General features: G+C 42.8%; 1 protein-coding gene across 8 annotated transcripts in view; it reads left to right on the forward strand.

Moving 5' to 3' along the window:
* Positions 1 to 23652, forward strand: part of phactr4a (phosphatase and actin regulator 4a) — a 211364-nt gene that overhangs the window by 126222 nt on the left and 61490 nt on the right. For all 8 annotated transcript variants that reach the window (XM_060904802.1, XM_060904803.1, XM_060904801.1 and 5 more), the window contains one exon: positions 23186 to 23347. In XM_060904802.1, coding sequence (XP_060760785.1) covers positions 23186 to 23347 — 162 coding nt within the window. The remainder of the gene's footprint in view (positions 1 to 23185; positions 23348 to 23652) is intronic.

Below are 23652 nucleotides of genomic sequence, written 5' to 3' on the forward strand. Positions count from 1 at the left end.
AGCCCTGGAACTGCTTTGGTGGAAAAGGGGCATGGTTGTCCTTTGGATCCTTGGACCACTCTTGTTCGGTACTAACCACCGCATACCAGGAACACCTCATAAGCTGTACCAGTTTAGACCCAGTCATCTCGCCACCATAATTTATCAAACTTGCTCACTTACAGTACGCTTGCCCATTTTTCCTGCTTCCAACACATCAACTTCAAGAACTGACTGTTCTCTTGCTGCCGAATATATCCCACCCCTTGACAGGTGCCATTGTGATGAGATAATCAATGTCATTCACGTCTTCACCTGTCAGTGGTTTTAAATTTATGGTTGATTGGTGTGTGTGGGATATTTATATTATAATCTCCCACACACTGATCAACCATATCATGGTTTTCCCCAAAGCGTTTTAGCGTATCGGGACCGATCCGCTTGCTCTGCCTGCCGATACGCTTAGTCGCTTTAGTTAAAATCCTCTACGCTTAGATTTATACCGATACGTTAAATTTCCTACCCACAAGTAACTAGGTCCATAGGAGAGCAAATAACAGATCCATTTACATACTGATCGATATTTGCGTTAAACAAGCCATCTTTTTTTCCCTGATATTTGTGTTGATTCTGTCAAAGTAATATGTCCGCGTGGTATGATGTAAACAGACTGTAATCTGTTGGCTACGTCAAGATCACGTGTTCAAACCGTCCAATAAAAATATCGAAAGAAAACGTCAGACATCCTGGAATTTTCCGATTCATTATAAGCGACCTCATTGGCTGTCGATGTCGTCCCCGACCAGACGGACAAAGCCGACTGATTTTAATCACAAAAGTTTGACCTAGTCAATTATCATTATGGCTTCGATCAAAGATCGGTTGACTAAACGTCAACAAACCCACGTGAGCGATGGCGCACAAAACCAGACGACTGTCACGACAACGAAAACGTCGTCAATTTTGATCACGGCGACTGGCTCAGAAAGCGCTCGCTGGACAATTTGATCCACATCAGCATGGATGACAGCGAGATGGACTATTGCCTCAGTCACAACCAGCCGTACGTGCTCCTACGGCCGGTCTACGTACAAAAAAACGCAAGAAACGCACGGAGGGTGCGCGTGTGACGTGCTGATTTTCGAGCCGCAGACCGGCCGCAGAGGTTCTTTGTCATGTCAAACAAACTCTACAGGCGCTTACGTTTTTTTCAGGTTGCAAGACAAACTTACGGCCAACGCGCGTCTTTCTCCACGAACAAAAAAAACGCAGCGATTTGGGAAACGCCAAAAATCGCACGTCCGGTTGTGACCTAGGCTTATGAGAGGGCTGCCCAACAAAAGCCGAGGAGAATTAATCTGCTTTAAAGGAGGAGAAAACTTAATTCATTAGTTTGGGTTTGCAGAAAGATTATGTCCTTATAAACACTCTCGCGAAGTGAAGTTGTCCAAATGTGTCACATACAGCATCATTTCAAATAATAATCATAAGCATTTTTGTCAGTGTGACGTCACTGGGATCCGTTTAACAAAAGGCAGCTCCGGATTATTCTTTCGTTAAAGGCTCACCGTGACATCATGCTGCCAAATACGCTTATCGTTATTATTATTCACAATTATGCTACATTTGATGCTTATTAACAAATTCTCTTCATGAATGTGTTTATAAGTACATAACACTGGGGAACACAATTTTTGTTGAGTTAGATCTGACAACTGTTTTTAACTCATTTTTGGGTGCGGAATCCAAAACTGATCTCAGTTTTTCTCTGTCACGTCAAGTTTTTGAACTATAGGATCCCCGTTTTCTTAAAAAAATATGAAAAATACTGTACTTAACAGATATGTGCTTGTTTTATAAAAATGTACAAATATTGACGGGCGGAACGGTGGTGTAGTGGTTAGCGCTGTTGCCTCACAGCAAGAAGGTCCGGGTTCGAGCCCCGTGGCCAGCGAGGGCCTTTCTGTGTGGAGTTTGCATGTTCTCCCCGTGTCCGCGTGGGTTTCCTCCGGGTGCTCCGGTTTCCCCCACAGTCCAAAGACATGCAGGTTAGGTTAACTGGTGACTCTAAATTGACAGTAGGTGTGAGTGTGAATGGTTGTCTGTGTCTATGTGTCAGCCCTGTGATGACCTGGCGACTTGTCCAGGGTGTACCCCGCCTTTCGCCCGTAGTCAGCTGGGATAGGCTCCAGCTTGCCTGCGACCCTGTAGAACAGGATAAAGCGGCTACAGATAATGAGATGAGATGAGATGTTTTTACAAAGGATATGGCTACTGTAATTATAATTGGGTGCAAGAAGAAGAAACCTTTATTCGTCACATGCACACTTCAAGCACAGTGAAATTCATCCTCTGCATTTAACCCATCTGAAGCAGTGAACACACGCACACACTCAGAGCAGTGGGCAGCCACACAGCGCCTGGGGAGCAGTCAGGGCTTCCGTACCTTGCTCAAGGCCACCTCAGCCCAAGGCCGCCCCACGTCAACCTACCGTAACTGCATGTCTTTGGACTGTGGGGGAAACCGGAGCACCCGGAGGAAACCCACGCAGACACGGGGAGAACATGCAAACTCCGCACAGAAAGGCCCTCGCCGGCCACGGGGTTCGAACCCGGACCTTCTCGCTGTGAGGCGACGGTGCTAACCACTACACCACCGTGCCGCCCGTGCAAGTAGTTAAGGTAAAAGTTTACGTTTATAGCTCTTTCTGGAGTGTTCAACTTGAGGACTATCTCGTTTGATGCTCCAACAATAGTCAGCCATCATATGTACATCCCATCTACCCTGATAACGTTCTTCCATAACCTTCAAATAGTCTTACTACAGCTAATCAGTGGAATTTTGCTTATCTGGACGGTAAGCTGTGGAGAAAAAACTTGACGTGCTAGAAAAAACTGACTGCAATTTTGGAATCAGCATGCCAATTTTAGTTTTAATCAGCATTAAAATCTAACTCAACAGAAATTTTTTTTCAAATTGTTCCCTTTCTGCAAACTTAAATAGGGGTGTTCACACGGCACATATTTGCATCGATGCTGCACCGATGTATTTTGTTGCGATATATCTTACACCGGTGTAAATTTTGTGGAGCATTCACACGTCACAAACCTGCTTACTAGAGAGAAGCGTGTTAGCACCGGTGCAGCCCCACTCGCGTTCACACGGCGGTTTTTGCGAGCGTGCTATACGATAGTAATAATGCGGAAATGAAATGCGTGAAAATGTACTTCCTTTTCCCGGATGTCATGGCATCACCAAGCGCCGGGAAAACAGCGTGGATGAAGACACCAGTGTTGCCAGATACTGCTGACGTTTTCCAGCCCAAAATATGTTCAAATCCACCAAAATGCACTTAAAACCGCCCAATCTGGCAACACTGGAAGACATGCAGTTCTGTTGTTGTTGATATTCGCCATTTTGGAAGCGCAAAATACCAGGATGCAAATTATGCAATGCCCGTATGTAATCAACTCTCGTCACGCGTAGCAAGTCTACCCCTGTAGCGTTCAGACGTCCCATTTTATATCGGTGCTGCCCCGCAAACTAGCATTTACTCCGGAGTAAATTTCTTAAACCCCCTCCCGAGCAGGGTTAGATTTGCACCGGTTTAAGCAGCTTTCAGGGGCGACACCGGTATAACTTTGTACCGTGTGAACGCTCTACCGGGGCGGCCCCAGTGCTACACCGGAGTAAAAGTTGCCGTGTGAACACCCCTAATGTATGAATGAAGTTTTCTTTTCCTTTAAATATGTTTTAATCTTAATCTAGTCCATTTAATAAAGTGCCAAAGTTTAAACTTTATAATATGCAGTCGCCTTACTTTTCTTTTCAGTGTATCTTATGGCATATTCACACCTACGTTGTTTGGTCCGGACCAAACGAACCAAATTTCCCTTGGTCTGGACCTTTTGGGTTGGTCTGAATACAAACCACCGAACTCTGGTCCGGACCAAACAAGCGGACTGAGACCGAGCTGCAAGGTCGGACTCGGTCCGGACCAAAGGAACCCTGGTGTGGATCTTTTGGAGGTGTGAAAGCAGACCGGACCTAATCTGACAGTTTTGCTTTTTTGTACCTCGGGAGCTTCTGTCGTTTGTCAAGCATTATGGGAAACAGAGTCTTGACACTCCACCGCAAAGTGCAAACACTGTTTCGGTTGTCAAGGGAACCTTACAGCAGTCGTTCAGTCATTCAGACCAGTGGTAGGCTAGACTACAGAGTACAAAAAATGAGTAGGGGGCAAACGTGGGCCGAGGAAGAAACGCACACCCTTGTGGAAATATGGGCAGATGTCCACATATCTGAGCTTTTGGAGAGAACACACAAAAATGGTGACGTGTTTGCTGTATTCAGTGAGAAAATGAAGGAGAAGGGGTTCACGCGCTCCCCAGAACAATGTCGGCTAAAAGTGAAGAAACTCCGCCAGACCTACATTAAAATCAGGGACATTCTTTCAAAAAGTGGCGGCACTAGCGACGCAAAAAAGAAATTCATCTATTGCGTGAAGAGCCAGAACTGTCACAACATGATGTGCGCTCATCAGCGCTATCCTCCGTAGCCGCCTTGCCCTTTGACGTCGTCGTTGATAAATTACTTGTACAACAGCATAGTAATCGCACAATTGTGAAAACAGTAAACACTGGAAAAAACATATAGCTTTGATGACATTAAAAAGAATAACAGCACAGAAAGCCTCCATGACTACTTTTGAACTTGGCGCTTTGTGCGCGTGTCGTCTCTGACCAATAGCTGAACGACCTCAGGGCGCGTGGCTTTGTTGACAGATTTTGGTCCGCTTACTAAAATGTACAGTGTGAAAGCGAACCGCACCAAAATGAAAAAATAAAAAAACCATTTGGTTCGGACCAAAGCAAGTGAACTATCGAACTATCCTGGTCTGAATACACCCTTAGTTATACATATATTACGGTAATTGCATCAGAAACATTCTAAATCACTACAGTTACAGTAATACAGCGACTTATTTTAAGGTGGCAGGTCTTAGGTTCAGATCCCTTTGTGATCAACAGGAGGTCATGATGATCGATTGTCTTCATCGGATTGCATAAGACGGAGCAAACCACTGTTCATATTTTCATTACAACACGACTTGATCAGAGATAATTAAGGGATCCCCGTAGATTTTCAGTCGATCATAGACCTCAGTAATCTATAACAAAACAGTTTAACTTGCATGTTGAACTTTAAGGTGAAATTTCAAATGTGTATACGTTAATACTATATACACTACCGTTCAAAAGTTTGGGGTCACCCAGACAATTTTGTGTTTTCCATGAAAAGTCACACTTTTATTTACCACCATAAGTTGTAAAATGAATAGAAAATATAGTCGAGACATTTTTCTGGCCATTTTGAGCATTTAATCGACCCCACAAATGTGATGCTCCAGAAACTCAATCTGCTCAATGGAAGGTCAGTTTTATAGCTTCTCTAAAGAGCTAAACTGTTTTCAGCTGTGCTAACATGATTGTACAAGGGTTTTCTAATCATCCATTAGCCTTCTGAGGCAATGAGCAAACACATTGTACCATTAGAACACTGGAGTGAGAGTTGCTGGAAATGGGCCTCTATACACCTATGGAGATATTCAGCGGTCTCAAAAGTAGCTGGTCACCGGCGGCAAATCGCCGGCTATGGCTTGTTATGCCGCCGGCTATTGTCAGTCGAGTCACAAAATTTAATATTAAATATTTCTGACAGCAAAAAAAAGTTGTGAACGTAAATTACATCCACTATGTCATGTTTGTCCGTTGCCGCGTCAACTGTGTTTACATCCTCGACATGAGTGCAGCCATTACTGCCGACTGTGTTGCCAGATTGGGGGGTTTCCCCCCCAATTTGGGCGGTTTTAAGTGCATTTTGGCGGGTTTTGAACATATTTTGGGCTGTAAAACGTCAGCAGTATCTGGCAACATATTTTTTTACTTAATACAAGAAATTAATGGATGCCAACGTTTTTGCCAAAATGGTATTTTATTTTCCATTGTTTAGGCAGCTTCAGCATCATACTGTGAGATTCTGTTCAAATTGTTTTTTCTTCTTCTATGAAGCCTGAGCCATTTATTTTATTGGTTTATAATTATTGTTTAATTTAGTCTTCAGGAGAGACTGCCTGCACACAGTACTAGTATTAATAGTTTTTTTTTTTTTCTTACATGAAAGCTGAGGCATTTATATTATATTTTAAGGTAACTTCATGTTGTGCTGTGAGGTTCTATGCACTTTAACTTTTGAATCAACAGGAGCATTTGGATAAGTAAAGCCTATTTTTCTGCATTTTTGTAGTCCTGGTAATCTTTTATATTGGTGAAGTTGTTTATAGGACCATTTCTCAGTGTCTGATTTTTAATCAATAGTTTTTCAGTAATAACTTAATATTTAACATATCTCTCAATTTTAAACAACCCCCGCACCTCCCCCATGGCTTGCCCCCATAGTCTCAAATTTCTGTGGGAAACACTGGTGTGCATAACAACACTAATCAAGCTTAAGCTAGACGACCCGCCTCAAATACCCGTCCCGGGTAAATGTTATCCCAATTTTAGACGACCTGTTCCAAACCATCCCGCCCCATGAAAAATTCGTACTTGCATATCTATCCATCCATCCATCCATCCATCCCTGCACGCTTTGCGTGCATTATGTCTGCCGCTGGCAGACATTTTACCATTTTGCACCCTGCTGTAAATTATTTGTACCCTGCTATTCTCCCAAACTTTGAAGCCCCTGGATATTGCACCAAAAACCAGACATTTGCAGCTAGAATAGTCATTTACCACATTAGCAATGTATAGAGTGTATTTCTGATTAGTTTAAAGTGATCTTCATTGAAAAGAACAGTGCTTTTCTTTCAAAAATAAGGACATTTCAAAGTGACCCCAAACTTTTGAACAGTAGTGTAGGTCAGAAATCATTGAAGCACTGTTAAAATCTATCGTATAATCATGGATCTAAAACCTCTCAGAGACCCCCGCACCCCCGTAGTTTCGCTTTCACACCATTGGCACTCAGTTGTCCGTGTATCAACGTGCCAGAATGAGCTCATAGTCACTTCTGGCCTGCACATTGCTTTTACTTCGCACTTTGCCTATATGAAAACCAGATCGGAAATATTGGAAGCATGTGGTTTTGGTTGTAACCAGCATGTCTTCCTGATGCTCCAATAGAAACGGGTTCCGTCTGTCTGTCCGGTCACGTTTTCGTTTCCGGGCCGTATCTTTAAAACTATTGAAGAGATCTTCATGAAACTTTGTATCCATATCAAGCAACATGTGAACTGGTGCCTTTTGCTATTTTGGATTTTTGAGAAAGGAAAAAAAACAAGTATTTTTCCATAAAAAATAGATTTTGACTTGAGCAATGTTGGTTTCCGGAGCGTATATCCAAAACTATTCATGATACGGATTTGAAACTTGGTGTACACGTTAACAAGGTGACGTGGATGTGCCTTTTCATACTAAGAAATATAAGACATTTTCATTTTTCATGTTTCCATGGAAACAATTTCAGACTTAGTCTCTCGGGTTAGTCTTAGGGGTCGGTTTTGTTTCCAGAGCAGAACTTGAAAACTATGAGTGGTATGGTCTTGAAAGTTGGTATATGTGTTGAGTAAGTAATGTATATGTGCCTTTTGGTGCTAAGAAACATGATAAATTTGAATTTTTAGCTCAAATGGACCAAAGGTCTGGTGGGTTTATGCCATGGGCTGCTGAGGTCAGTGTAAAGAGGTCGGGTTGGGTTCCTGCAGCAGAACTTGAAAAATGTGACAAATAATATCTTGAAACTTGGTATATAGGGTGGGGGAGGGGATATAGATAACTCGGGCTTCTTGTTGTTTAATCGGATGGTAACCTTTATCAAGTGTCCTGATTACAGCAAACTGCATATTCTTTTGCTGACTCTGCATATTTGACGTCCACAAATATTTGAGATTATTATTGTGTCAAAATGGATATTTTGATATCTTTTTTTTTTTTTAATTGCTTGAAATCGTTACAACCTGAATTGAGGGAGCTGTGAGAGGAAATGATATGCTTAAAATTTTTAAAACAGGAAAAAAAAAATTAATTAAAAGGGGAAAGGATGGGGGCGTCGTGGCTCAGGTGGATGGGGCGCCTTATCAGGTGGATAAGGCCTTAAATAGCCTTATATTTTGCTAATATTTCGAAGTGTGGCATTAATTTTCATATGGGTGGCATAAAATTTCATTGGGGCACAAAAATATATGTTTGTACATTTTTTTTTTTTTCAAACAGCGCACGTCAATGTGTAACAAGAAGATGGCAAAAAGACCGCTCTGTACCTAAAAGTACAGGCGTCACACAACACTTAGGGGGCAGTGTTTTCCTTATAGTCTCTCATCTCATTATCTCTAGTCGCTTTATCCTGTTCTACAGGGTCGCAGGCAAGCTGGAGCCTATCCCAGCTGACTACGGGCGAAAGGCGGGGTACACCCTGGACAAGTCGCCAGGTCATCACAGGGCTGACACTTATGGCCCTTTTCCACTACCCTTTTTCAGCTCACTTCAGCCCGATACGGCTCGCGTTTCGACTACCTCAGAGCAGCACGACTCAGCTCGCTTCAGCCCTACTCAGCCCCCAAAACTCGCACGGTTTTGGAGTGGGGCTGAAGCGAGCCAAACCGAGCCGAGTGGGGCTAGGGGCGTGAGCAGACACTCCCCTGTGCACTGATTGGTGAGGAGGAGTGTCCTCACACGCCCACACATGCCCACACACGCCCCGCGAGCACGCTGGGATCTGTAAACACCGTAAACCCGGAAGAAGAAGAATTACGAATTACGAGAATTTTTGAAGCCTTATGCGCCTCGCCTCATCTATACGCTCTTGCCAGTATCTGTTGGCGTTGTCGGTGACAACAAGCCACAGCACCAAGACCAGCAACACTAACAGTCGTTAGTGTTGCTGGTCTTGGTGCTGTGGCTTGTTGTCACCGACAACGCCAACAATGTCCTCCATGTTTATTGTTTACTATCCGGGTCGTGAGACTACCGCTTAAAAGATCACTGATGTCACTGTTTGCGCCGCTTAACGACATCACGTGACGTCCACCCACTTTCGCTAACTCCACCCAATGTGTCCACCCACTTCCAGCCAGCACGGTTCAGCGCGGTTGTAGTCGAAATGCAACTCCAACAGCTCGACTCAGCCCAACTCAGCCGCGTTGGTAGTGGAAAAGCGGCTATAGACACAGACAACCATTCACACTCACATTCACACCTACGGTCAATTTAGAGTCACCAGTTAACCTAACCTGCATGTCTTTGGACTGTGGGGGAAACCGGAGCACCCGGAGGAAACCCACGCGGACACGGGGAGAACATGCAAACTCCGCACAGAAAGGCCCTCGCCGGCCCCGGGGCTCAAACCCGGACCTTCTTGCTGTGAGGCAACAGCGCTAACCACTACACCACCGTGCCACCCCGTTTTCCTTATAGTGTTGTGGGAAAAGACGAAGATGGTTTCTTTAGCGTGGCAGACATGTAGGATGGGGAAGTGTAAGTTTAGGGACAAGTGGCTTGAGGACCAGAAATATAGCGGTTGGTTGTCAAAAGCAAGAAACTCTGCAAGAAAGACATAAAGTTGGGAACAATGGGCTCTACTGCCCTTGACGCTCACATGAAAGGGGAAAAGCATAAACGCTTTGCCGCCAGTCAGGTAACAACAGTTCCCATGCAGATGTTTGCAGCACCGGTTGCAAACGTTAGCACAAAGCCCACTTTCCCTTCGGTGCCTACTTCTCCCAGCACAAGTGCCTTCGGTGCTTTCGCCTCGACCGCTACACTTAAGGCTGAAACACTGTGGGTTCTGCAAACGATTGACCGACACCACTCGTACAATTCGAACAAAGACGTGGGCACCGTCTTCAGGGCAATGTTCCCTGATTCTGAATATGCAAAATTGTTTACTTGTGGGAAAGACAAGATTCTGTTCGTAAACTGGAGATGCACTGATTAAAATATAAATATGCTTTGACCATAATAGCCTAGAGTCTGATTTTTTTAAATATTTTTTCCCTGCGGTAGTGGTCTTATTTTTTATTCTCACAGGTCTTAAAATGGCCTTAAAAAGTATTATTTTTGGTTATCAGAAATGTGCAGATACAAATGCTCCGTTTTTCAAAATCCAGTGAATGTGGATAGAATAAAACAATCGTTCCAGTCAGTCTCGTCGTACATGGCGTATCAGTTCATTTCCGACTCGATTTCGTGCAATAATTGTTAAATACGTATTAGGGTGCATTCGTTGCCCCCTAAAAATGAAAAGTTCCTCCGATTATGATGCATTTTTGTTTTTATGTTCCTTTTGGTAAGAAAACACACTGGGTGAAATATTTTGACAAAATTCAAAAGTTTAATGGTGGCACCAGGAGCTCAAAGTTATGGAAAAAGCTGCTATTTTATGACGAAATTTCGATCACTTTTCATGAAACATTATGGCACCTTATAAAGTATACCAAATATCTTGGATCCACATTTTTAGTCCATATTCTAAATATATTATCAAGCACAGTTTGAGTTTTAGCTGTTCATTGAATCATTGTTCAACTACTTTTAAACAATACAAATGTATTATGAATCACATTAATGCTTCTCAATCCCTTGTAAAGGTTCTTAACATGATCTCTGGGTCACAAGAAATCAATAAATGGAGTCCAACATTGTGATTCAAACCTTACACGGAAACATAAAATAAGCGTTTTTTGGCAAAAAATGAACCTCATGGTGCCACCATTAGACTTTTGAATATGGTCAAAAAATTTTACAGGATGTCTTTATTGGTGAAAACGAACACCTGAACAAAAATGCATCAGATTTTATGAAAGTGAGGGCAACTGATGCACCCTAATACGTATACTCACTTATGCCAGCTGCATGTGACGTTTCCTCACTTGATTAAGGCTCCCTGTTGAGAACGTACTCTTCTGCGTGTACTCCGATACTCACCAGGTCACGTGGCACACTGTCTGTTGTAACACGCATCCTATAACGGTTCCGTGGAAACACAGTAGTCTCCGACAGCCTGACTTCCTTTATTCACACACACACACACACACACACACACACACACGCGCGTTTGGGTAACACGTGGGCAGCCGTTATTGTAGAGAGCAACATTGCACCTTGCACCCATTAAACCTAGGCTTCAATCCATCAGCAATCCATACACGCTACGTCTAATCCAGTTCACGCGTATTAGTTATTAACGAGCACGTTTCCAGAACGCTGTAGGCCATTGAACTCGATTCCTAATCCATTCTGTTAAAAAAGTAAAGACGTATTATGACACGTAGGCTCCACCGAAGTGTCCACGCAACTTCCACAATTATTCTTTTCTATAAATATTTCGCATGAACGATGCAAAGATGACACTCGCATGCTTTAACTACTCTTCCAGAAGCTCCTTTGCCTTGAGTAAACACTCAAGCGACTCCATTTCCTGGATATGAACACAAGCGCACACACACACACACCTTGCTTGAGCAGTCGTCCAAGACCTGCCTCATCTTGCATCTCGGACCCGTTTGGCTTCTCTCGCCCTCTCTTCTTCACGGTTTATTGATTTGAACCAAACGCCCTTTGCAAAGTGGATGGCAGAGCTTGCATCCTACCCTGCTGCTTCCAGTGCATTATCCCAGATGTTTCACTTTGTGGCCTGTACAATGTGTGACACGGCGAGAAGAAGGCAAACAGGAACCTTTTCCCAATCATTGCTGCCATGCCTTCGTTCCAGAGCTCTGCACCTTGCTTCTGTCGCCCCCCTACAGTGGGGGGACTTTGTTTGATATGTTCACTCTAGTGCAGTGATTCCAGCCTCATTAGCTGTAGAAGTTAAAAGTCTAGCTGAGATGGAAATCATCAGTCAAGTTTTCCGCAACCATCTTCAACCTCCTCCAGTTTGTTTCTCCCTAATTGGCCGATTCCCACCCACTAACCAGATCTTGTCAACCCCTGATAGGATTGGGCATTGTTTGAATTTTATCGATTCCATGTTTAGCTAACAAAAACATCATCTTAACTGAACCTTCATGCTGTTGTGTAGTCAGCCATGCCTGCTAGCTAGGAGTCAAGTCAGTTTATTTGTATCGCGCTTTTAACAGCAGGGCGAAAGGCGGGGTACACCCTGGACAAGTCGCCAGGTCATCACAGGGCTGACACATAGACACAGACAACCATTCACACTCACATTCACACCTACGGTCAGTTTAGAGTCACCAGTTAACCTAACCTGCATGTCTTTGGACTGTGGGGGAAACCGGAGCACCCGGAGGAAACCCACGCGGACACGGGGAGAACATGCAAACTCCACACAGAAAGGCCCTCGCCGGCCACGGGGCTCGAACCCGGACCTTCTTGCTGTGAGGCGACAGCGCTAACCACTACACCACCGTGCCACCCGCAAAGCAGCTTTACAGAAAAATAGACCTTTAAACATATGAGCTAATTTTTAATCCCGAATAAATGTATTTGTCCCCAGTGAGCAATGAGGTGACGGTGGCAAGGAAAAACTACCCTCAGGCTACACTAGGAAGAAAACTCTAGAGGAACCAGACTCAAAGGGGAACCCATCCTCCTCATCTGGTTGATAACCAGTCGCGTGATTATAAATAACTCGCTTCTATAACGATGTTCTATACAGTCACAAACCAGGAAATGCATTATAGTTTTAACATGAAGTCTGCTTTGTTGAAGTTATCAACTGTTCATTGATGGAAACTCGAGTGCAAAACTGTTCACGGCAACTGCAGTCTAAAGCCATCATAGCAAAACTAAGTGTCCAGAGCCATCTTCTAAGTGTGTCTTTCGAATGTCCATACGGGGCTGTCCTCTACAGGAGCGATGTGATGAGGCTCCAGCCAGAAGTAGGGCGGCAGGATGGATCAGGCAGGTCCAAAGAGCAGAAGTGGGCAGCATCAGTGGTGTTTCAGGATCGACATGTAACTCGAGAGAGAAAACACAGGTTGTTAGATATACCTGGTGTCACCTAATGGTTAAGAACGGCATACGTTTTGCACTGAGTGTGAGCAGGGACTCCGGCAAGACTAACTATGACAGCATAACTAAAAGGAAGAGCCAGAAGATAGCACAGACATGAGGGAGCCCCGGGACATAAAGCAGCCGGCCACTATACCATCAACAAGCCCGAGTGAACAGGGGCAGGGGGCGGGCAACAGCATCCATACATCCCAGTTTACCGAAACACTCTATGTCTGAGGACTCTCCAGATCTGCTCCTTTACCTCTTAAAAACGATTAACAAAAGTCTTGATTTAAACATATATGTTTTCAGCTGAGACTTAAACACTGAGACTGTGTCCGAGTCCCGAACACTACTCAGAAGGCTGTTCCATAATTTCGGGGCTTTATAAGAAAAGGCTCCGCCCCCTGATGTAGCCTTCACTATACGAAGTACCAACAGATAGCCTGCACCTTTTGATCATGAAGGACAAAAAGTTCGCTCAGGGACTGTGGCACAAGACCATTCAGATCATTCATTTATAGGTCAACAGTAGTATTTTATAATCAGTTGGATACAAACAGATATGAACAAATGGATATGCTATTGCGTTGATGTACAACCCCGATTCCAAAAAAGTTGGGACAAAGTACAAATTGTAAATAAAAATGGAATGCAATGATGTGGAAGTTTCAAAATTCCATATTTTATTCAGAATAGAACATAGATGACATATCAAATGTTTAAACTGAGGAAATGTATCATTTAAAGAGAAAAATTAGGTGATTTTAAATTTCATGACAACAACACATCTCAAAAAAGTTGGGACAAGGCCATGTTTACCACTGTGAGACATCCCCTTTTCTCTTTACAACAGTCTGTAAACGTCTGGGAACTGAGGAGACAAGTTGCTCAAGTTTAGAGATAGGAATGTTAACCCATTCTTGTCTAATGTAGGATTCTAGTTGCTCAACTGTCTTAGGTCTTTTTTGTCATATCTTCTGTTTTATGATGCGCCAAATGTTTTCTATGGGTGAAAGATCTGGACTGCAGGCTGGCCAGTTCAGTACCCGGACCCTTCTTCTACGCAGCCATGATGCTGTAATTGATGCAGTATGTGGTTTGGCATTGTCATGTTGGAAAATGCAAGGTCTTCCCTGAAAGAGACGTCATCTGGATGGGAGCATATGTTGCTCTAGAACCTGGATATACCTTTCAGCATTGATGGTGTCTTTCCAGATGTGTAAGCTGCCCATGCCACACGCACTAATGCAACCCCATACCATCAGAGATGCAGGCTTCTGAACTGAGCGCTGATAACAAATTGGGTCGTCCTTCTCCTCTTCAGTCCGAATGACACGGCGTTCCTGATTTCCATAAAGAACTTCAAATTTTGATTCGTCTGACCACAGAACAGTTTCCCACTTTGCCACAGTCCATTTTAAATGAGCCTTGGCCCAGAGAAGACGTCTGCGCTTCTGGATCATGTTTAGATACGGCTTCTTCTTTGAACTATAGAGTTTTAGCTGGCAACGGCGGATGGCACGGTGAATTGTGTTCACAGATAATGTTCTCTGGAAATATTCCTGAGCCCATTTTGTGATTTCCAATACAGAAGCATGCCTGTATGTGATGCAGTGCCGTCTAAGGGCCCGAAGATCACGGGCACCCAGTATGGTTTTCTGGCCTTGACCCTTACGCACAGAGATTCTTCCAGATTCTCTGAATCTTTTGATGATATTATGCACTGTAGATGATATGTTCAAACTCTTTGCAATTTTACACTGTCGAACTCCTTTCTGATATTGCTCCACTATTTGTCAGCGCAGAATTAGGGGGATTGGTGATCCTCTTCCCATCTTTACTTCTGAGAGCCGCTGCCACTCCAGGATGCTCTTTTTATACCCAGTCATGTTAATGACCTATTGCCAGTTGACCTAATGAGTTGCAATTTGTTCCTCCAGCTGTTCCTTTTTTGTACCTTTAACTTTTCCAGCCTCGTATTGCCCCTGTCCCAACTTTTTTGAGATGTGTTGCTGTCATGAAATTTCAAATGAGCCAATATTTGGCATGAAATTTCAAAATGTCTCACTTTCGACATTTGATATGTTGTCTATGTTCTGTTGTGAATACAATATCAGTTTTTGAGATTTGTAAATTATTGCATTCCGTTTTTATTTACAATTTGTACTTTGTCTCAACTTTTTTTGGAATCGGCGTTGTACGACAGTCACGTAGACAGGTCCTGGCAGATAGCTAGGCCCATCCTTGCAGATATGTAGCCTTTGTTTGCAATAAGAAAGCCTTATCATGTTTAGGAACTGATAAGCAGGACCGAAATTCTTTTTTTACGCATACGCAGTACTTACCATTTTGGATCTAATTTGGAACAGAGTTTCGGGTTCCCAAACCCGTCCCCCAGTCGCTACCAACTGGAAAGATGAAGGCTACCACAAGGCACAACCTCATCTTTTCGAACTGCTACATCCCGTTTTCTGCATACATGAGCAGATGATTGGCTCGTATCGCTGTGATTGATAGAGTAGAAAGAGTATGCCATCTCTCCTGCCCAAAGAGCATCACTAACTTTGCTCTATCTTGGTCTCCTGGCCATGGATAGCTGTGGCATCGTCCGGATTGGAACTCGCACTCTCTGGACAATAAGCTTGTCTTCTTGAGACACTCCGAACCCTAGGTCAAAATTATTCTTTTAATAAACGTGAAAATTAAATAAAAGGACCGTGCACAGTAAAAATTCCTTGCCAAAGCAACCTCTCTTACTCTAAATGTGTGAGAGAGAGAGAGATTATTATGACTATAATGCCGGTATGCTGCTGTTTTTATTTTGGCTCCATTGCCCTGAAAGAGATACAGCGGACCTTTTCCCACTACTGCACACTTAGATCGTCGCTATCCGAATCCTGACTCATCCTCTGACGTTGAGACTTTTTTCAACGTTTTCTCAAAATTTGGCTCCTCGGCCAAAACAGAGCAACTCGAGCGGAATAAATGGTCACAGTCACAGTACAGTGGTGCACAAATCATAAATTCTTTAGTTAGCTCGCAAGTAAAAGCTCCAGTGTGCTGCTCAGTCCCGTGTTTCAGCTGCTCAAGACCAGGCTTGGGACGATCAGTAACTATCGTGCTGGCCTCCAGTGTCTGTTGGGAAAATGTGTTGCCTGTAGCGCTTGGTCTGTTTCGTAGTCTTATCCGAACTGGAATAAGCTTATCTTCCCCAAACTGATAAAGCTGTGCATGTCTTCCCTCACAAAACATGAACGGGGGTTTAAATTAACACATTGAAGCAGTGTACAGTAGTGTTTATCAGGGCAAGAATTCAGCAAGCGTCTCCTCTGCTGCACGCACAGCAGCGAGAGAGAGTGGGTATGGTGTTGCAGATGATCTCAGAAACCTAATTAAGTCGGGTAGCGAACGTAAACAAGTAGCGAGCTAGGCCGCTAAGGGATATAAATGGGTATATGATCATGCAGCACATCATGACGTGCATTGGCGAAGGTTTTCAGCTGCGGGGTTCTGTCCTGAATTTGTAAGTCAAAGCTGTAAATCTGACTTGGTTTGATGTTCTGTTGATACGTGTAACTGCGGGGTTATTATTTATTATACCCCCGCTCCGAAGGAGGGAGGGTATACTGGTTTGCCTCTGTCCGTCCATCCGTCTGTATCTTTGTCCGTCCATCCGAAACACCCTTTTTCTCAGCAACCACAAATCATAGCCACTTGGTACCGAGCTTCAGCTTGGGGTTCCGTACCGCAGTGTTTCCCAACCTTTCTTGAGCCACGGCACATATTTTACATTTGAAAAATCCCACGGCACACCACCAAACAAAAATATCACAAAAATGTGTGTGTGTATAGCCAAAGCCAACGGGGGGGAGATACCCCCCCAGGAAAATTTTGAAAAATAAGGCCTGACGAACCACTTTTCCTGCAGTCTGAGCTGTAGTAGATAAAAAAAATATTTGTTTTTTTTTATATATTTACATGAAAATATGTTTCAAATCAATAGGAGTATTGTTTGAATTCAAAATAAAATCACATTCTACATTCAAGGGTATGGTTATAATTTATGATCAACAAAAATGACAAACTAAATTCACATTAAACTTAAGTTCTATTAATTATCAAAATATTCATATATGAAATAAAATTTCTTAGGGTGACTGACCTTTTCTCCCTATGTCCTCATTAGTCGCATATGATTTCTTCAAGAAGTCTTTTGAAATATTTAAGTTTTCAAAACTGTCAGCATTAATTCAGATTTACTGTCTATCATTAGGGGTGTTCACACGGCAACTTTTACTCCGGTGTAGCACCGGGGCTGCCCCGGTAGAGCGTTCACACGGTACAAAGTTATACCGGTGTCACCCCTGAAAGCTGCTTAAACCGGTGCAAATCTAACCCTGCTTGGGAGGGGGTTTAAGAAATTTACTCCGGAGTAAATGCTAGTTTGCGGGGCAGCACCGATATAAAATGGGACGTCTGAATGCTACAGGGGTAGACTCGCTACGCGTGACGAGAGTTGATTACATACGGGCATTGCATAATTTGCATCCTGGTATTTTGCGCTTCCAAAATGGTGAATATCAACAACAACAGAACTGCGTGTCTTCCAGTGTTGCCAGATTGGGTGGTTTTAAGTGCATTTTGGCGGATTTGAACATATTTTGGGCTGGAAAACGTCAGCAGTATCTGGCAACACTGGTGTCTTCATCCACGTTGTTTTCCCGGCGCTTGGTGATGCCATGACAACCAGGAAAAGGAAGTGCATTTTCACGCATGCGCGTATTTCATTTCCGCATTATTACTATCGTATAGCACGGTCGCAAAAACTGCTGTGTGAACGCAAGTGGGGCTGCACCGGTGCTAACACGTTTCTCTCTAGTAAGCAGGTTTGTGACGTGTGAACGCTCCACAAAATTTACACCGGTGTAAGATATATCGCAACAAAATACATCGGTGCAGCATCGATGCAAATATGTGCCGTGTGAACACCCCTATATACATGTTCAATGTATTAAATCAAACGAATGCTAAGTTTATGGGATAATGTCTATGTACACTTTATACAATTATTTATAGTTCACAGTCACTTCTCATTTTCATTTGATCATTTCAACAACTTCAGCTTTTTGGCCAAAGACAAAAGCTTGTCAGTCCTCTCTTTTGTAAGAACTGTTATGATTGGCTATCATGCTCTCGCCAGCGATGTTTTGGCCAATTACATTGTAGATAACACGTATTCTACCACGAGACTTGGCAAAACTAAAGATGGCGAAAATGTAAACATGTAACATCGTCGTAGGAATGAATTACGCTTGAGTATCATGAAGGAACATACCCCAACCCCCCTCAATAAATGAAAAAAAAAAAGCTCAACGGATTTGGCATAATATAAAAAGGTCGATTTTTGCTCAGAAAAAGCGGAAATCCGCCGAAAAGCGGAAAACTCTCATCCCTGCGATCGCCATCACCGCTGTCACACCCGAAGCATTACTAATTCTATTGTTTGAATGGCAACAGGTAGATACACAGGTTAGCTGCCATCTAGTGGAAGAGTATTTAATTGTTCTGCCGGTCACTATATGGTACGTCGCTGGCATAGACAAACGAAGACAATTTATTTGCAGTAAATAAAGAATTTTCGGAACAATTAAGTGAAATTGGATAATGTCCCACGGTACACCTGACGATCTCTCATGGCACACTAATGTGCCGCGGCACAGCGGTTGGGAAACATTGCTATACCGTGTGCACCGTTTTCAGGTCTGTCGCACATCGACTTCCTGTTTACCGACTGAATGTTTTTACGAAACACATAGCGTGGGTTTACAAAATTTTCCTCACACTTTTCTCAGCAACTACAAATCATAACTGCTTGATATTTGGTACCGAGCTTCAGCTTGGGGTTCTATACCATGTGTACCGTTTTCAGGTCTGTCGGACATCGACTTCCTGTTTACCGACTGAATGTTTTTATGAAACATATAGGGTGGGTTTTGACGCTATTTCAAGAAGCAAAATGCTATTTCACAATGCCAGTTTAGCAGGATGCTGTTTGAAATCCCTGGGGAGAGACACGGCTCTTTACTTACTCATTTCAGGGTTCATTATTTGTTGAAGTCAACATTCCTAATAATAAGTGTCCTGTTCCTTCGATTGCTTGCGTTCTGATATAAGCGGGGGGGGGGGGGGGGGGATACGTAAGTGAGCAGGAGCTCACAGATGATCTTGTTTTGTATTGCTTGGTTTGGTCAGGGTTTGGTTTGTCAAAGTAATGAAATAGTGGTTCGTATATATACAAAGGAACACTGCAAAAATGGCCTTTCAAAAATAAGAAATAAAAGATTAAAACAAAGCATATTTGCTTGAATCAGGTGAAAAAATCTGCCAATGGAACTAGCCAAATTTGACTTGGTAAGATTTCTTAAAGTAAGATGAAAAATCTAACCTGTTTTTAGATGAAATAATTCCAAAATAAGATTGGGGAACTTATTATGCGAGATCTGATTAACTCAAAATAATCAAAATAGTTCTTATAACAAGATCGTACTTCTTACATTTAGCCATTCAAGTCATTTTTATTTATTTCATTTTAAGGGTATTTCACTTAAATTCATGACAAAGTCTTAGCAGTAAAAACTGAATTTAAGATAAATACACTAATATTAGGATTGTTAAATTCTACAACTAAGCATTGCTAGCTTAAAAGATTCTCCTTTTGTGACCTGTAATTAGTAAAATACTCTAGATATGAGACCAGAGACTATCTTGAATCAAGTTGACGGCACGTGTAGCATTGCAACAAGTTTTTTTGTTTTTGTTTCCCATTTCAACATTCAAACATCTCTTAAGATTCCACTTCCCCAGGACCTCAGGCACCAAAAAAAAAAAATAATAATATTAAAAAAAAAAGTCTACGCATTTTGACTTGGTGCTTACACAACGCCAAAGCAACAGTGCATTTTGGGGGCACTGACTATTCATGTGTACGAGGGGTTTACAAGATCAGGCACAAAAAAAAACAAACAAACAAAAAAAACCCACTGAACTTAACTCGCAGCATTCCAAAAAGCCCTCACTAAAACGCCCTCCACTCACTCATAGCCTTTTTGAAGGCACTTGTCTGGTCTAGAGTATGTACAGCATCTAGAAGGAGCTCACTCTGAATGACTGAGAAAACAGTCGCAGTAAACTGAGGCCCTGTCCACACGGCAACGGATTCAGGTGAATCCGATAAAATTGTTTATCGTTTCGGCCTGGCGTCCACACGGCACCGGCGTTTTGGGTGCCCCAAAATGAAATCTTTTGAGAACAGGTTCCAGAGTGGAAAGATCTGGCAACGGCGCCGTTGCGAAGTCGTCTGGATGAGTAGAACGGATTTGTTTACGATGACGTCACAACCACATGTGCTTCACGCCGGGTAGAAGTGTAACGAACTCGATGCGAGTTGTCAACAAATCCTATAACTTGGTTCATGAAACGCGCTTACAAAATATTTTCACTGTGAATATTTATTGTGTAGTGGTGCAAAGTGAGAGAGAGAGAATAGCCCTTAGGGCAGAGTCAATCCCGCCAGCAAAAATAGGGGAAAAAAAAGAAGTGATCTCACCTCTTCAGATGTTGGTTTAAGTCCTACAATACATTCCTCAAAGAGGGTGTAGAAGAACAAATTAATCCATCAACGTGTAGCATTCAATTTATTCCAGACCATTAAAGACGTCGCCTTCCGCGTAGAATCATACGTCATCCTCGCCGCCATATTGGATGGGTCAAAGCGGAGAATAAAGATGCCTCATTCATGTGCTGCGTTTAACTGTACCAACAGGTTTACCGTCCAAACAAGATCACATGGGATTACCTTTCACAGGTGAGACTGGAAAAATACTTTTCATTGTATTTGGTCATTATAATGTAATTTTACGAACAGATTTTTCTGACTGTGGCTAATATGAAGTATCGCGCATAATAGTTTATGCGCATGCGTCCTTACTTCTTCTATTATTCTGGTGTCTCCCATGGGACCGTCTTAGAGCGCCCCAGAGGTGTGGCATGTGTATTGCATCGTTTTCAGCAAGCGTTGCGTTGCCATGTGTACCTGATATTTTACTGATCCGTTGCCCATATGGACGCGATATTTTTTTTTTTTTTAAATCTTGTTGCCGTTGTCGTGTGGATGTAGCCTTAGGATCTGTAAGGTGGAGTTGAATTGTAATGAAAGATTCAAAGATTTCAGTAAAGTTCATTTATTCCCAAAACAAGCATACTTTTTTTTTCTTGAAACAAGATGAACCGCATTTGACAAATGTCCAAAATGTACTTACTTGTTTTAAAAAAAACTTGTTTTATTTTCAAAGGTGCTCCAAATAAGACTTTTTCAAGACATTTTGTCTGTACAAGATTTTCAAGATGGACTGTCTAAAAACTAGCCTTTCTAGCTAAATGAGGTTTTGCTTGTTGGGCAATTATGTCTTATAATAAGGGTGGCTAGATGTTTTGACTTGAAAATAGACAAATAAACTTCCTAAGATTTTTATATTTTGCAGTGAACTTTCTTCACCGTAGTGGTGCTGTCTTGGTCTCGAGATCATTTTTGAAGGTCTTGGTCTCATCTCAGAATTGGCTGCATTTTTACTCGGTCTTGGCTCAGTCTCAGACATAGGATGCAGGATTTTATTTCAAAACCAGTCAAGACCTCGCCTGGCAAGCCAGACTAAATGTGAATATTTAGTCTGGCCTCGCTCATAGACATTTCCGACGGGTGTGGGAGGAACAAACCGCTGTCTTTCAAACTGTCTCTGTGCGTATAGGCCAGTGCTCTGACCAATCAGCGCAACAGTGACTGTGACGTAGTCAGAGCGACAGAAAGCAGTGGGGGAGGCCTTGAAATTAAATAATTTTTCAAAATGCGTATTAATTAATAAACAGGTTCTAGATATTAAGAAGTTTGGAGATAATGACCACAAGTTTGGAGTCTGTACCACATACTTAACATACACTTATTTTTTTCAAGTGTTTTTCAAGAGTTTGCTTAAACTGTTTTTGAGAGTTTTTATTTAGTGGTGTTTGGTGAAATAATTTCCCTTAAATTTAAAATAACGGGAAAATAAGAAACAATCAAAAAGTAATGTTTCAAAGCTGTTTATTAATTCTTCGTACTGCACAAACTAGCCCATCCTTTTGGCTACGAGCGGAGCCAGCTGGTAGATCAGACTTTTGCCATAGCCGGTCGGCAAAACAGCGAAAACGTCCTTCTTGAAAAGGAATGAGCGGAGAGCCTCTTCCTGCTCATGTTTCAACGAAAACTCCAAGTCTAATTCTTCTAAAACTGATTCCAAAGCGGAGTCAAACGCGCGCTGTTCACTAGCCGTAGCCATCTTTCCTGCTGTGCTTTCTCCAGCGTCACGCAGCTTTGTCGTCACTCCTGCAAAAGCCCGCCCAAAGAATCCAAACAAAAACCTTGCGTTGTGATTGGCGGGCACGATTTGATGCCCGGGGTGTTTTGTTGATATGGTGCGAGGCTAGACCCACTCGTAGACAAAAATATTTTTGGCCGCTAGGCGGTTGGGTCTAGTTTACTAGGCTAGTCAAGACCACAAATGGGATTGTGGATTTCACTAAATTGCTTGTTGCATTGTCGGATTGATTTGTTAAGAGCGTTACTGTGATTGATTGGATGTAAAATTTCCTGCTTCAAATGCAACCAATAACATAACTCGTTGCTAATTTGGATTTTTCTCTTCCACCCCCCTTTTCACGCACACTGGTCTGGTTCTGGTCTTGACTCGGTCTCACTCTGCCTTGGTCTTGACTTGATCTCAACCCCTCAAAGTCTTGGTCTTGTCTCAGTTTCGAAACACTCGGCTTATGGCCATGACTTGGTCTCGGTTCAGGTGGTCTTAACTCCAACACTGTTTCACACATTGTGTTTTTAGCCTCCGAGATGATTCAGCTCAGTCAGGACTGTCTCCAAATCCTGTCGCAAACTGCATGGCTTGGCACGTTCAGCCTACTGATAGTGTGTGATGTTTTGTAATCATTCTCACCCACAGAAGTTGTGATTAGACTCAAAAGACGTATTTTCCAGCGTAGTACATTCCTTTCTACAAGCTTACAGCGATCGAGGTAAATCATGTTCCTTGTTAGAATTTGCTTCAGATAACACTCCCTCATTCACATTCTTCCTCTCCAGATGATGACGTCGACGGCCAGCAGAACAGCACACTAGGGAATGATAACGACCCGCCTCCGTCCAAACAGAAGGGGAAGTTCTCCAGCCTGGGCAAGATCTTCAAGCCCTGGAAATGGAGAAAGAAGAAGGAAAGCAGCGAGAAGTTCAAGGAGACGTCGGAGGGTATGGGTTTCTCACTGCACTTCAAACCGAACCACTTAAACCCTTTGCTTTCCAGTACATTTCAGCTTCTCTCACAATTTCGCCATTACCATCTTGAACACTGCAGTGCGCTGAGACACCATTGCCCCAATGTTGCTTTATGTTCACTTGTGAAAGGAGAACTGAAGTCATTTTTAAACTTGCTTTATTTCTTAATTAACACGTTATTCAATTACGTTTTCGTGACTCGTATTGGCAACTGATTGCAATTAAATATTATACTTATCGGCCTGTTCGGTTTTTAGCCGTGTTGAATTTAGTTCGTT

This window comes from Neoarius graeffei, chromosome 22 (genome assembly GCF_027579695.1).
Source record: "Neoarius graeffei isolate fNeoGra1 chromosome 22, fNeoGra1.pri, whole genome shotgun sequence".
Lineage (NCBI taxonomy): Eukaryota > Metazoa > Chordata > Actinopteri > Siluriformes > Ariidae > Neoarius > Neoarius graeffei.